Source organism: Zootoca vivipara, chromosome 16 (genome assembly GCF_965207765.1).
Source record: "Zootoca vivipara chromosome 16, rZooViv2.hap1.1, whole genome shotgun sequence".
Lineage (NCBI taxonomy): Eukaryota > Metazoa > Chordata > Lepidosauria > Squamata > Lacertidae > Zootoca > Zootoca vivipara.
This window is the reverse complement of record NC_142599.1, coordinates 37,280,986-37,293,775: the sequence shown is the minus strand read 5'-3', so window position 1 is coordinate 37,293,775 and position 12,790 is coordinate 37,280,986. Positions and strand designations below refer to the sequence as shown.

The 12,790-nt window shown below is 50.1% G+C and overlaps 2 protein-coding genes across 2 annotated transcripts; both read right to left on the bottom strand.

Annotated features, from left to right (window-relative positions):
* Positions 1-1,075: 1,075 nt before the first annotated feature.
* Positions 1,076-3,058, bottom strand: LOC118075568 (heat shock 70 kDa protein 1A-like). The gene has a single exon (XM_035097622.3). The coding sequence runs from the start codon at positions 3,056-3,058 to the stop codon at positions 1,076-1,078; it is 1,983 nt and encodes a 660-aa protein (XP_034953513.3).
* A 1,132-nt stretch (positions 3,059-4,190) lies between these two features.
* Positions 4,191-6,113, bottom strand: LOC118075569 (heat shock 70 kDa protein 1-like). The gene has a single exon (XM_035097623.3). The coding sequence runs from the start codon at positions 6,111-6,113 to the stop codon at positions 4,191-4,193; it is 1,923 nt and encodes a 640-aa protein (XP_034953514.3).
* Positions 6,114-12,790: the final 6,677 nt, after the last annotated feature.

The window sequence follows — 12,790 nt, the reverse complement described above, 5'->3', positions numbered from 1 at the left end:
GAATTCTGCACTAGCTGAGTTTTCTAGTCCTCATTGTTCTCAACAAAGGGCTGATTTAACTAGCAGCAGGCCTTATATACCGAGTCCATATCTCTCAGTAGTGCTGACACTGGCTGACCGCGGCTGTCCAGGGTTTCAGACAAAGGAATCTCTCCAAATGCTCCCTGGAGACACCGTCGGGAATTGAACCAGAGACCTTCTGCATGCAAAGCAGATGCTCTACCAATGAGCTAAGACCCTTATCCCCCAGGATGTGTTTCAGAGCAGCCTTGAAGGGGAAACACTGAAAGATAACGTTTGATACGGAATCCACAGCAGCCTGGCTAATTCACATTTTCCGAGCAATTAGCCCATTACTATCACTTTGCTAAATATCATTAGATCGCGGTGGCCATGGTTGGGGCAATTTCCCCCTCGGCAAAACAGCCAGCTTGAGAGCAAAAGGGGGAGGTGAACCCTTTCCCTGTCTCTCTCGTCTCCTGCCACAGCCCAATCAACCCAAAGGAGACAAAGTTTCTAGCCTGCAAGCCTGTTGAGCAGCCCTACCCGGCCACACATTCTGAATGTCATGGAGAGTCTGAAGAGAAGGCGAGCGAATGAGACCAGAAACTTCTACACGCACCTCAAAAGAATTATAGGAAATTGAAGCTGCGCTAGGAAACAGGGGAGAGTTGAAGGGTTTCTGGAAGCAATTCTGCAGCACCCCTTTTAAAAAATAAAAAAGGGGGGGAAAGGAGGCAGCAACGCTTCAGAATACCAGTTGCTGGAAACCACAGGAGGGGAGAGGGCTCTTGTGCTCAGATCCTGCTTTCTGGTTGACCACTTTTGAGAACAGGATGCTGGACTAGATGGGCCACTGGCCTGATCCAGCAGGCTCCTTACATTCCAAGGATTCCTTAGCAGAACTTATGTCCCGGAATGTTGGGGGCGGGGTGGAGGGTGATGGATATGCTGCAACGCTTTGCTGCAGCACCACACTCTTTACACTCCCAAGAAGCAGAAACATCTCCACCCACCCATCCACTTTCTCCTCCTTTTAATGTGCCTCACCATCTACCCCAATCTAGGTCCAGAGCTAGCATTTCCCTCTTCCCTGCATCTGCGACAGATCCCCTCCGTCAGAACTGAAGTGCGTGATGATGGAATAGCAGACGTCCTCCAGTTCCCTCTTCCGTTCCTCGTATTCCTTCTTCGGGGCTTTCTGGTTGCCCTCCATCCACGCGGCAGTCTCCTCGCACATCTCCAGGACCCTCCTCTTTGCCCGGTCATCCAGAGCCTTCTCCTCGACAGCCACCCTCTTCAGTTGCAGAGTGCTGGCCTCCAAAGAGTTCAGGGCTTCGCTCTTCTCCTGCTCGGCCTTCTCCTGAGCCCAGTACTCTTCCTCCTCATGGATGATTCGCTCCATCTCCTCTCTGTCCAACCGGCCACGGGTGTCTGTGATCGTCAGCTGGTTTTGGTTGCCAGTAGACCTCTCTGTAGCGGTCACAGTGAGAATGTTGTTGTGGTCGATGTGGAAGGTGACCACAATTACCGGCACGCACCGCGGGGCAGGTTGGAGCCCGCCCAGCGTGAGTGTTCCGAGGAGCCGGTTGTGTTTGGTCAACGTCCGCTCCCCTTCGTAGACTTGCAAGAAGAGGCTGTTTTGGTTGTCCTCCGTGGTGGAGAAGTTCCTGGTTTCCTTTGTGGGGATCGGAGAGTTGCGCTTGACCACGACATCCATCACGCCTCCCACCGTCTCCAGCCCCAAGGAGACGGGAGTCACGTCCAACAGGAGCAGGTTCTGCAAGCTTTGGTACCGCTGGCCGGTCAAGATGGCGGCTTGGATGGCCGCCCCATGGGCCACTGCCTCATCTGGGTTGATGACCCTGCACAAGTCTTGCCCGTCGAAAAACTGTGAGAGGAGCCTCTGGATCATGGGGATGCGGGTGGAACCCCCGACGAGGACAACGTCGTCAATCTGGGTCTTCTTGATGCCAGCCTCCTCCAGTGCCCTCTCCACATAGACCATGGTGGACTGGAAGAGGTCAGAGCACAGGCCCTCGAAGCTGGCCCTGGTGATGGTTGTGTGGAAATCCACCCCCTTGTAGAGGGAGTCGACGGAGACGATGGCCGTGATATTAGAGCTCAGGACTCGCTTGGCCTTCTCACAGGCTGCCTTCAGCCTCTGCTTTGCCTTATTGCACTGGCTGAGGTCCTCCTTATGTTTCCTCTTGAACTCCTGGGTGAGCTGGTTCGCCAGCCGCTGGTCAAAATCCTCCCCACCCAAGTGGGTGTCCCCAGCCGTGGCTAACACCTCGAAGACGCCGTCCTGGGCAGTGAGGATGGAGACGTCAAAGGTCCCCCCGCCCAGGTCGAATACGAGGATGTTCCTCCTCTCCTTCCACTGCCTGCTGTCATTCAGGCCGTAAGCGATGGCAGCCGCCGTGGGTTCGTTGATCAGCCTCAGGACCTTGAGCCCTGCAATCGCGCCCGCGTCAATCGTTGCCTGGCGCTGGGCGTCGTTGAAGTATGCCGGGACGGTGATGACGGCCTGCGTGACTGGGCGGCCCAGGTGGGCCTCCGCCACCTGCTTCAGCTTGGACAGCACCATTGCCGAGATTTCCTCTGGGTAGAAGGACTTCTCCAGCCCTCTGTGCGACACGTGGACTTTGGCTTTGCCGCCACTGCCCGCAGCTACATGGAATGGCCAGTGGTTCAGGTCGGACTGCACCGACGGGTCTTCATACCTGCGGCCGATGAGCCGCTTTGCACCAAAGATGGTGTTCTCTGGGTTAAGGCCCCGCAGCAACTCGGCCGGCTCCCCGACCAGGCGTTCCTTCTCAGTGAAAGCCACGCAGCTGGGCGTGGTGTGGCTGCTGTGGTCGTTGGCGAGGACATCCACCTTTCCCTTCTGGCAGACTGCCACACAGGAGTAGGTGGTGCCCAGGTCTATGCCCACAGCTGGGGCCCTGGGGCGAGTTCTGGACGCTGCTGTTTTAACCCTGGGGGTAGACTGTGGCGGGGAGGCATTGCTGCTGCTGGTGTCTTGAACTTTCTCAAGGCTGAGGTCTGCTCCCATCGGTGGACCTTTTCCCCCAGGCCCCCAGCCCTTCTGCCAAAGATGGAAAATTGGCAACCCTGGGGAAGCCGGGTGGGGGGGAAGAGCTCTTGGCTCCTGCGGGAGGTATTCCCTCTGTCTCTGCCCTAGATATTTTCTCCAAAGAGGACAGGTGGTCTCCCCATCACGGCATATGTCACAATAGGCCCTGTGGGGACTAGCTCGGCCTCAGAGCCTCAGCAGATGTTTTCATACTTAACCTGAGTTTCAGCCTCCTGCCCATTGAGATATTTGGGGAGACAGGGAGACACAGTCCACCAATGCCTGGCAATGCTTTGGTGAGTACACGGTTGGTTGTGAGGACCAGAGACTCTAGAACTCTCTCCCTTGGGGCAAGATGATCGAGACACTTCCCTGCTAACATTCTGGAAACTTAAGAACACAACAAGAGCCTTGTGAGAACAGGATGCTGAGCTAGATGGACCACTGGCCAACTGGATGCCTTTCCTGGGAAACCCACAAGCAGGACCCAAGCACGAGCACTCCCCCCCCCTTATGGTTCTGAATATAGAACTGATCTTAGTATAAGACTACTTCTTATATCTATCTAGGTCAGAACTACCTACACTGACTGGCAGCAGCTCTTTAGGGTTTCAAATTGGAGATGTTCTGAGCACTTCCAGGAGATGCCACTTGGGTCCTATTGCATGCAGTACAGGTGCTCTAGCAACTGAACTATGGACCTCCCCCCATCTTTTGTCCATATGCTGCTTTGGATACAGTGGAACCTTGGTTCTCAAACTAAAATCCGTTTTGGAAGTCCGTTCGACTCCTGAAACGTTCGAAAACCAAGGAGCAGCTTCCGATTGGTGCAGGCGCCCCGGAAACAATAGCCGACAACTGAATTGAATGTTCGGCTTCCGAAAAATGCTTAAAAACTAGAACATTTACTTCCGGGTTTTCGACGTTTTGAAAAGGTTCCACTGTACTTTCCCCCTTTTTTGAATAAGCAAAGTGGGATACAAAAATAAAGCAAACTCTGGATGCATGCATCAAAGAGGCAGGACAACTTTCCTTCCTTTCCTTTTAACCCTTATTTCTTTTTTAATGTGCCCTGTAGGTGGAACAATGCCCTCTGGCAGTTTCGGCAATTTCATTCCATCCCGTCCTTGGGGTCCTCATTATTCTTCTCCATTGCCACGCTCTGGTCTTCCCCAGATGTCCCTCCCGCCCTCTCGCTCTGGGTGAGGGAGGTGCAGATCGAATCCCACGCTTCTTCCAGGTCCTTCTGACGCTGCTCACACTCCACCTTCTCGGCCAAAGGGTTGCCCTCGAGCCAGGAGGTGGTGCTGTTGCACATCTCCAACATCCTCCTCTTGGCCTTCACATCCAGCACCTGCTCCTCAGCCACCCTCTTCAGTTCGAGAGTGCACGACTCCAAGGAGTTCATAGCCTCAATCTTCTCCTTCTGGGAAACGTCGCTCACCCTGAACTCTTCTGCCGTCTGAATGATCTTCTCTATCTCCTCTTTGCCGAGGTGGCCCTGAGTGTCTGAGATGGTGAGGTGGCTGGTGTTCCCCGTCTCCACGTCCTTGGCGGAGACGGTCAGGATGTTGTTCTCATCGATGGAGAAGGTGACGACAATGACGGGGACCCCGCAGGGGGCCGGAGGGATGCCTTTCAAGGTGAAGGTGCCCAGGAGGTGGTTGTGTTTGGTTAGGGCTCTCTCTCCTTCGTACACCATGAAGTAGATGGTGTCTTGGTCGTCCTCCGTGGTGGTAAACTCCATCGTCTCCTTCGTGGGGACAGGCGAGTTGCGCTTGATGATCGTCGCCATGACCCCGCCTTGGGTGTTGATCCCCAGAGACAAAGGGGTGACATCCAGGAGGAACACATTCTGCATCTTTGGGGTCCGGTTGCCTGTTAAGACAGCAGCCTGGATGGCTGCTCCGTAAGCCACCGCTTCATCGGGGTTGATGCCCTTGCACAGCTCCTTCCCGTTGAAGAAGTCCTTCAGCATCTTCTGGATCTTGGGGATGCGGGTGGAGCCCCCAACCAACACAATGTCCTTGATGTCACCCTTGCTCATCTTGGCGTCTTTCAGAGCCCTCTCCAAGGGCTTCAGGGTGGCCCGGAAGAGGTCAGAGCACAGGTCCTCAAAACGTGCCCTCGTGATGGCCGTGTGGAAGTCAATCCCTTGGTAGAGGGAGTCGATGGAGACGCTGGCGTTGCTGCAGGAGCTCAGCGTGCACTTGGCGCGCTCGGCCGCAATCTTCAACCTCTGCATGGCCTTCTTGTCCTGGCGGACGTCCTTCCTGTACTTCTTCCGGAACTCCTCTGCAAGGTAGCCCACCAACCTCTTGTCGAAGTCCTCGCCGCCCAAGTGAGTGTCCCCTGACGTGGCTTTCACCTCAAAGATGCCATCCTCAGCAGAGAGGATGGAGATGTCAAAGGTGCCCCCGCCCAGGTCAAAAATGAGGATGTTCCGGCAACCTGCCTCCTGGTTCCTCACATCGAGGCCATAGGCGATAGCGGCGGCTGTTGGCTCATTGATAATCTTCAGGATCTGGAGGCCGGCGATGGCCCCGGCGTCGATGGTGGCCTGGCGCTGGGCATCGTTGAAGTAGGCCGGCACTGTGACAATGGCTTGGGAGATGGAACAACCTAGGTAGGCCTCGGCTGTCTGCTTCATCTTGACCAATACCATGGCCGAGATCTCCTCAGGGTAGAAGGTCCGCTGCTTCCCCTTGTGGGACACCTGGACCTTGAGCTTGCCCTCGTGGTTGACCACGGTGAAAGGCCAGTGCTTGATGTCCTCCTGGACTGTGGCGTCCTCATATTTCCTGCCAATCAACCGCTTGGCGTCGAACACTGTGTTCTGGGGGTTGAGAGAGGCCTGGCTCTTCGCTGGGTCCCCAATCAGGTGCTCGCTGTTGGTAAAGGCCACATAGCTGGGCGTTGTGCGGTTCCCTTGGTCGTTGGCGATAATCTCCACTTTGTCGTGCTGGCAGACAGCCACGCAGGAGTAGGTCGTGCCGAGGTCAATCCCTATGGCCAGGGCATTCTGCTTAGGCATGGTTGTTTATGTCAGGCTCCTTTTTGGTTGAGGTTGACCAAGAAATGGGAGGGGGATAGATGATCCCATGAGAGTTTTGCTGGCCTCTCTCTCTCTCTCTGTCCGTCTGCTTTGCCTTCCCCCCTCTCTTCAAGACCAAAAAGTTGGCTGACCAGGACTTAGATTTTTTCTTGGGGTGATGGCATCTTCTCCCTTGCCTATAGCTGGGCAGTTGGGATTTTTTCTTATGGGCTCAGTAGGGTGGCACCCTCACCTTCAAACCCATACTGATGACTTCACCATCACCATCACACATCACAATGGGAGTTGAGTAGACAATTCTGAAGCCGCTTGCCTGGACCACACCCTAAGAACATAAGAACATAAGAAGAGCCTGCTGGATCCGGCCGATGGGCCATCTAGCCCAGCATCCTGTTCTTACAGTGGCCAACCAGATGCTTGTGAGAAGCCAGCAAGCAGGATTCAAGCATAAGAGCAGTCTCCCACCCCCGGGCTTCCAGTAACCAGTAGCCATTGGCGGCCTTATCCACCGTGAATTTCTCTAATCCTCTTTTAAAGCCATTTAGGTTGGTGGCCATTACTGCCTCCCGAGGGAGCAGGTTTCACAGTATATAACCATGCACTGCGTAAAGAAGCACTCTCTTTTATCTGTCCCAAATCTTCCAACATTCAGCTTCATGGGAGGCCCGCAAGTTCTAGCATTACGTGAAAGGAAAGGGAACTTTTCTCTGTTCGCTTTCTCCCTGCGATGCCTAATTATATAAACTTCTATCAGGTCGCCTCTTACTCGTCTTTTCTCTAAACTAAAAAAACACACACACCCAAAGTTTGCAACCTATTCCTAAAGAGTCTATACTTCTGCACTTTGTCCGTTGGCGCGGGGTACATTTCAGAAAGAGAAGAGGGGTTCCCCGCCCTCCTATACCCCAGATCTTGTTGGTTCTGAAAAGCTAAGGTGCTCGCACAATATTCCCTCTTTCCCCCCCTTCCTTCTTTTCTTTTTCTTTTAAAAAAGGGGAATTCAATATGGGGACAGAGAATTGGCGAAGGAGGGGGATACCTCTCCGTAACGCTAGTCACGGAGCAATGCAATGTGGAGGGTTAAGGGTCTAAACAGGACAGGCAGGAGTGGAGTGGGGGAGAGAGAAAAAAAGTGAGAGGTTTGGAGATGCAGGGTGTGTGCAAACGAGGGGAGGGGGGTGTCGGAGAGAGAAATCTAAACAGTGCAGTTTTAATTACATTCCATTAAATCTTGCTTTCGGGGTCTGCGTTTTGAAACACATTCTAATGTTAATGATGGGACATCTGTATAGAGGGCCCTTTCTCATCCGAGATGGGCCCATCAAAGACACTCCTGGGAAACCCTTCACCTTTAACCCCCGGGGTCACGGCCGACACACTAGCTCTACAGTTTGTGTTACTGTAAAGGCGCAGCGCAGGCTTTTCTCCTCGACAGACTTGACCAGCTCTTAGCCATAGCGGCTAATACAGTTTGCCCGTGTGAATTGTGTCCTCGCTTGGGATGGGGATATTGATGTTTGTATCAGATGCCTGGGAGAAAAAGGTTCCTTTTAACTTCTTTTCTTCCTTTGTGTGTGTGTGTGTGTGTGTGTGTGTGCGCGCGCACACGCGCGCGCACACACACACACACACACACACACATACACACACACAAGCTACCCTTTTCTCATAGAATATATTGTTGATGGCGTTATTTAAACCAGCATCCCCATTTCTCTTCGGGAAGCTTGAAGCCGATGGCTGCTAGCTACAATGGCTATGCTCTGTCTCCACGGCAGGAGGCAGTGATGATTCTGAACACTAGTTGCTGGAAACCACAGGTGGGGAGAAGGCTGCTCTTGTGTTTGGGTCCGGCTTGCGGGTTCCCCACAGGTATCTGGTTGGCCACTGTGAGAACAGGATGCTCTCACCTGCCTATCCTAGCCAAAATGAAAACTCCTATAGTTGTGATCTTTTTTAAAAGTTTTAATTTATCCATTCTGCATTGCTGCCTGGAGTCATGGAGAGCTGCTGGCAGTGTTGTACACAGCGCAACATCCCCACCACCCCCAGAATAGAAATATTTTATAATGAATGAAATAGAGGACTTCATACATTTCTTTTTCTACTGCCCCATTTATGAGCCAATAAGATCTAAGCTCCTCCTCTTGATCCCGTCCACCATTACATCTAAGGAAGACTGTTTGAAATCACTTCTTGTGGACGCAAATCCCCAAATTTCACGTGGGGTGGCAATCTTCATAGTGCAGGCTCTGAAACTCAGGGCTACCCTGACAGGGTAGTGTGTCCTATGCCTGGACCTGTTTTAATGCTCTCTTCTATATTTTTTAACTCAATGTGTCGAGCCTATTTTGGGCTATTTTATGCTTCACATATATCCGCATATTAGATTTTTGGCGCTGGCACCTAAACCTTTGCATCATTGTCTTAGGGTAATTTAAATGCTATTACGCCAGCAATATCGCCTTGAATTATGTTTTGTTGCTTGTCTCTGGCATTTTTGTATTGTTTTATTTTGCTATGGCTGTATGCTAATGCAATAAAGATCTGATCTGAATATTTTATAATCCAGGATGTTGCCTTTATCCCCAATGGCACATTCTTTCATTGTCTCTTGAGATAGCAAATGTCTTTAACATTTCTTCTGAAACAGAAGATTCCCATTGATGCGGGACAACTATTACTATTACTAAAATATGTCCTTCTGCTCTTCATACAAAGACCCTCTATTTAAATTAAAAGCTCACCACCATCTCTCTCAAGTACATGCAAAGGTTTAGAGTCCACCTTTTGCGGACCCTAACCAATGGATTGAATGTATTGATTAGGCATGATGACTTGTCAGCTGAAGTTTCCACCAAATTCTTCTCACTGTCCCCGCTGTATTTAGATGCAGAAGGTGAAACAGGATGCAGGGGAAATGTTTTCTTCCAAGACCAGGCACACATGTTTACGGGCACATAAAGGTGCAATAATAATAATAATAATAATAATAATAATAATAATAATAATAATTCTGTTGCTCAAATCATTTGCACCAAGCTAGGAATGGGGGGGGGGGGAGAATGTCAATTCCATCCATCTTCAAACCTAAATTGTACTTTCGGAAACAAGGCAAAAACTGAAACACACCAATTCTTTCAAAAGTCTTCTTTCCAAATTCACATATCTCCGAATTTTGCAAGGCAGTTTCCTGATGAAGTAATGTGTACCAAAATGCACAGACTAAGGAAAGGTGTGCATATATTAGTGAAAATGAGATGCACTAGATTGGGGGAAATGGCTTTGCAAAAATGTGCGCTTGGCAAAATCACATTAAAATTTTGCATATTGGGAACAATTTACAATGATGAATTTTTGTGAGGGGAAAAATTCAAACTGATGCAGAAATATGGAGATGCGAGCTTAAGGTTGGGGAAAGAAGGAGAAATTGAAGAAGCCCAAATGGACAGATTCACCCATTACTACTCCAAACAGAAGCTTCTCCACCTCTTACTTAAGAGGTTGAACTTACTCAGTGTCCCAATGTCACAACATGGGCTTTTCACTTCCAGGAACCTTGCTCATTGGCTGCCAGAGGTCTTTTTGTGTCTGGCGTTTGATGAAGCACACAAACAGTGACCTTAGAAATGTGAGGAGCTTGCATCGCACATCAAAAAGCAGGAGAGCAAATATTTCACACCTGACTTTCATTCGCACCTAAATTTTTGGACGCTGTTCCTTAGGAACAGCCCTGCAACTGGATGATGATGATGATGATGATGATGATGATGATGATAATAATAATAATAATAATAATAATAATAATTTCAACCCTGCTGGTTTCCCCAGCCACTCTGGGCGGCTTCCAACAAAAGATTAAAAATACATTAAAACATCAGTCATTAAAAACTTCCCTTCTGATGTCTTCTAAAAGTTGAATAGTTGTTTATTTCCTTAACATCTCATGGGAGGTTGTTCCACAGGTGAGGTGCCACCACCCAGAAGGCCCTCTGCCTGGTTCCCTGTAACCTCACTTCTCACAGGGAGGGAACTGCCAGAAGGCCCTCAGAGCTGGACCTCCGTGTCTGGGCTGAGCAATGGGGGTGGAGACGCTCCTTCAGGGATACTGGGCCAAGGCCATTTAGGGCTTAAAATTCAAATCCTTTGAATTGTGCTTGGAAATGTCCTGGGAGCCAATGTAGGCCTTTCAGGACCGGTGTCTTGTGGTCTTGGCAGCCACTCCCAGTCACCAGTCTAGCTGCCGCATTCTGGATTAGTTGCAGTTTCCAGGTCACCTTCAAAGGTAGCCCCACGTAATGCGCATCGCAGTAGTCCAAGTGGGAGATAACCAGAGCATGCACCACTCTGGTGAGACAGTAGGGGCTCAGCCGGTGTACCAGAGGGAGCTGGTAGACAGCTGTTCTGGACAGCATCCTGCTCTCAAAGTGGCCAACCAGATGCCCTAACGGGAATCCCACAAGCAAGACCTGAGCGCCACAGCGCTGCCATTCCCACTTGTGATTCCCAGCAGCTGGTATTATTCAGAGGCTTTTCCTGCCTCCAAAAACACGAGGGGAGCCCTGCAGCTGGATCAGACCAAAGGGGATCCATTTAGTTAAGCATCCTCTTCTCACAGCGGCCATCTGATGTCCCGATGGGAAGCCTGTTAGTAGGACCTGAGATCTCCTTTCCATTTGCAGTAGGCTTGATTTTGGTGGTGCACAGGATTACAGCCTCTAAGCTAAGTGCCTCTTCACGGCTCGGACTCTTAAGAGGTGCGCAAGCATGTCGTACTTGCCTGCTATTGCAGAAAAGTCACCCCCTCTCCACACACATAGACACAAATGCACACACTAGGTCTTGTGGGTTATCATCAGCAAAGGCCAATTTAATTGTAGCAACCCAGCATAAATCATTCCGTACGAGCTCAGCGCCCGCCCAACTCACCCTTCCCAACAAAAGGCTGACAAATCCCTCAGCCGCCCTATTCTGTCGCCCTGCTTTGCAAATCCGCCAGGTCTCTCCACGTGGCCCACCCCCTTTGAGCCCCCTGACCTCTGGCTTCTCTCTGCCACGGGGTCCTGCCCTTCTCTGCTGCCTTAATATTGAAGGATGTTGTACATCATTGGCCTTCGCGTCATCCATCAAGTTGCCATCCCTCAAGATCAGGGTCATGAATAAAAAGAGATCCGAGGTTGACGGGGAATACACAAGAGAGGTCGGGCTGAGATGCAGGTCTGGGGGCGGGGGATAATATTCCTCTGCAGAGGCAGAAGTTGGAAATTAAGGAAATTAATGTTGGGCGTGTGTGTGTGTGCTTGACTACTACTGGCTTCAAGGGGCTGACTGCAACTTTTAAAATAGCAGTGGTTAAAAAGTGTGCCAATTTCTTTAAACAGCAACACCCCCCCTCATCTAATGATTTGTGTCAATGAGGATCATGCAGAAGATTTAAGTGATTTGGTTTGTTGGTTTTTTAATTTGTCCCAGGCACCAAAATATCTTAGTCACCCTCTGATGTCAATGATAATCCTTAGTTTAGTTTAGTTTAGTTATTTGCATAGTTATATTCCACGGGGGGGGGGGGAATGGGGGGGCAGGTTTACCTTACAGCTGACAATAAAATGCAATCAATAAAATCATGATGATAATTAATTAATTAATTAATTAATGGAATTGTAGAGTTGGGCGAGACCACAAGGTTCATCTAGTCCAGGCACCTCCAAACTTGGCCTTCCAGATGTTTTGGGACTACAACTCCCATCATCCCTAGCTAACAGGACCAGTGGTCAGGGATGATGGGAATTGTAGTCCCAAAACATCTGGAGGGCTCTGTTTGGGGATGCCTGATCTAGTCCAATCCCCTGCAATGCAGGAATCACAACCAAAGAATCCCTGACAGATCTAACCTCTGTTTAAAAAGCTGCAATGAAGGAGAAGCCGCCACCTTTTGAGGTGATATGGGTATTTCCCCTGGTCTGGAAAAATGCCACATGAATGTATATAAAATGTGTCAGTCAAACTGCCACCTGCCGCCCAAAGAACCTGCAGCACTTTTCATCATGCTAAGACCAGCTCTGACCTTTCCATGGGGCTGGGGGAACCAAGTGTTGAACAAGATAGACTTTGGGTGCCCCTTCCCCACAACCATCACATCAACCCAGCTTTTTAAATTCTCTAGAGACGAACATTCGCTGCCAGAGCTTAAATGCCCAAACAGATGTGTGCTGGAGAGAAGCATCACCTACCCAGCTGCAACAACCGTCTCCCATCTAGGAATGAGGGATAAATTTGCTTGGGTTGAATTTTAATGAAAAGCGACAAAACACACGCTTCTAAAACCAAGGCAAAGAGTGTCAAAAATGCTCCAATGCTCTGGATTTTCAAAACTCTCTGTTTGCAAAACTCTGGACTATTCCCCCCCCCCTGGATTTTTCTATGGATGAAATTTGTTTCTTTGGGGTTCTGTTGATTTTCAGTTCTCTGGATGTCAATATAAGGAGTGCAAATAATCCAGATTTTTCAAACTCTGTTATCCTCTGCTTTTTCCTTTGGATTCTAGCCCCCCACTCTGGATTTTTCTCTGAATGAAATTTGTTTCTTTGGGATTCTCCAGTCCTCAGGATTTCAATATGAGGAGCATCTAAAATTCTCTAGATTTAAAAAAAGCATTG

Coding starts and splice junctions, on each gene's coding strand:
- LOC118075568 (XM_035097622.3), bottom strand. CDS start 3,058: ATGGGAGCAGACCTCAGCCTTGAGAAAGTTCAAGACACCAGCAGCAGC.
- LOC118075569 (XM_035097623.3), bottom strand. CDS start 6,113: ATGCCTAAGCAGAATGCCCTGGCCATAGGGATTGACCTCGGCACGACC.